This window comes from Electrophorus electricus, chromosome 11 (assembly GCF_041902795.1).
Source record: "Electrophorus electricus isolate QZ-2024a chromosome 11, ASM4190279v1, whole genome shotgun sequence".
Lineage (NCBI taxonomy): Eukaryota > Metazoa > Chordata > Actinopteri > Gymnotiformes > Gymnotidae > Electrophorus > Electrophorus electricus.
This window is the reverse complement of record NC_137507.1, coordinates 28,372,501-28,375,000: the sequence shown is the minus strand read 5'-3', so window position 1 is coordinate 28,375,000 and position 2,500 is coordinate 28,372,501. Positions and strand designations below refer to the sequence as shown.

Genomic DNA, 2,500 nt, shown 5'->3' with positions numbered 1-2,500 from the left:
CAGGGACACTATACAGTCTCTACCACAGTCTCAGGGACACTATACAGTCTCTACCGCTGTCTCAGAGACACTATACAGTCTCTACCACAGTCTCAGGGACACTATACAGTCTCTACCACAGTCTCAGGGACACTATACAGTCTCTACCACAGTCTCAGGGACACTATACAGTCTCTACCACAGTCTCAGGGACACTATACAGTCTCTACCACAGTCTCAGGGACACTATACAGTCTCTACCACAGTCTCAGGGACACTAGGACTACACAGTCTCTACCACAATGATGATATGATGCTTAACATTGATTAACATTTTTAAAATTTAACCTTTCATGTCTTATTTTGCAGAATCCCACAATGCTAATCCTCTCAGCTCCTTAAAGTCTAGTGCAGTTATGCTTCATGTGCACACAGAACGAGCTCCAGCCCGTAAATCCAAGCAGCCTGCCCAACCAATCAGAGCTAGCTCTCGGGTTCGAGCAGGGCACGTTTCAGTACAGTCCACGTTTCTGGTAAAAAAGCTGCCCCACGTTCCCAGACGGTTATGGCATGGGATCCAGTCTGGAATTTCAAAACAGCCCTTTTTTTGTTACTGTGTAGACAGTGTAGTCAGAATTTAATTATTCTTTAGTGTGTTTGCATGTTTGAATTAAATTTCTAAATGGGTTTGCTAAATGCCAAATACTTCCACGCCTGAGAAACCTTAAAGTCATTTCTGGAATTAAACAAAACTGCAAGAGAGAGAAAAAACAGAAAAGGGAAAAAAGAAGAGAAAAAGACTATTTCTTTCTCCTTCGGTCTATCACTTCTCTCATCTCTCTGAAGACACAGAAAGAGGTGAACATTAATCTCACACACACACCATCTGCCTAATTTGACTGGGGAGTCTCATCACAGGGGCTTCCTAAACAGAAGCAGACCAGTGCTAAACCTCATTAAGGTAAATGTCTGAATCACCCACTACCAAAGCACACATCCCATTTCTCTATCTAGTGCCCTACAGAGGGAGCACAGACCTTTAGTGCACTCTCTAGTGTTCTTTGGCTAGTGTACTTAAAAGTACACATACTCATTTACACATATTACAAGTGCTAAGCTGTCGTATAGTCTTTGAGAAAATTACAAACAAATCCCATTAACTGTTAAACACAATCTTATTAAGCCACATAAACCTAAGCCATACTTGCTGAATTCTTACCTTGGACAGATTCCGGGTTTCTTTTGGGGTATTTTTTTGGAAAGAGCCAAAATGGCCACTACTACAAAACACATATACAGAGAAGCAGCCATCTTGGATCTATATTTCATCTTCCACACCCCCCTGCACATGTACAGTGACTCACCATCGAAGCTCTTGTACTGGCCGTTGAGAGACGCCTGCAAGTTGCGTCCAGATTCTTTCACTTGGTCCTCAAACTCCTTCCTGCTCAGGCTGGACAGATTCTCCTCCATCTGGCTGGTGCAGCAGGTGTAGCCTTGGCGGCACACTCTCAGGTGTTCGCCTGGGGTGGAGAGAGGGGTGGGGACAGTTCTGAGAGGGTCTTCAGATCTTGGGGAACACAGTAGCCGTGTGGACAGAAGCGCAAAATGAAAGAGCAAAAGACGTAAAACTACTCTGGATCATTTGAGCTGTGCAGGTGTGAGGAGAGGAGAGCAGGACTTCTAGATCTGTCCACAGCCAACAAATATCCTCCACATCTCCTCTCTCACATCTCCTCAGAGTGGCCTGAAGAACCACTCCGTCCTGATCTAGATACATGGGCGAGTAGATATGCTCTCCCTCTCTAGACGCGGACATTTTTTACCGTGTTTCTTTTGTATTTTATTCATTTTTTTTAAAGGGTGCTGCATTTGGAGGGAGAGATTGTGTAAAGTCTTTCAGGTGTGTGTGCTGCTGACTACACAGTTAGAGTCCCATACTGTTAAAACGTTCCCCTTTTGTTTACAGTGGGCTGGATCTGCGTGGGTGTGAGGCTCTTATCTACGCACCACACACCCTGTGCCACGCACCACACACCCTGTGCCACGCACAATACACCCTCCACCACACACCCTGTGCCACGCACAATACACCCTGTGCCACGCACCACACACCCTGTGCCACGCCCAATATACCCTGTGCCATGCACCACACACAGTCACACACCCTACACCCACCACCACACACTCTACACCCTCCACCACACACCCCACAAACACTTCTGCAGCCTGTCACAAGTCATAATCATGATTTACACACAAAGTAAATGAGAATAACTGAGTTAATGAAGTCTGGTTGTAGAGCACAAACTGGCTGTAAACTTGTTTTTTGTGTGTGTGACTACGTGTGTGCGCGCATGTGTGCGTGTGTGTGTGTGTGTGTGTGCGTGTGTGTGTTTGTGTACACCATTTCTGCTCGCCTGGGCGTCTCTCAGCCTCTAAAACACCAAAATAACATGTCTACCTTTAGGAGTGTGCATGTGTGTGTGTATGTGTGTGTGTGTGTGTGTGTGTGTGTGTG

At 45.8% G+C, this 2,500-nt stretch overlaps 1 protein-coding gene across 2 annotated transcripts in view; it reads right to left on the bottom strand.

Annotated features, from left to right (window-relative positions):
- gpc1b (glypican 1b) overlaps positions 1-2,500 on the bottom strand; it is a 64,037-nt gene that overhangs the window by 24,643 nt on the left and 36,894 nt on the right. Inside the window, exon 2 of one of the 2 annotated variants that reach the window (XM_035528602.2) lies at positions 1,344-1,502. The exons of the other annotated variant lie outside the window; for it this stretch is intronic. Coding sequence (XP_035384495.1) covers positions 1,344-1,502 — 159 coding nt within the window. The remainder of the gene's footprint in view (positions 1-1,343; positions 1,503-2,500) is intronic. 2 annotated transcript variants of the gene reach the window in all.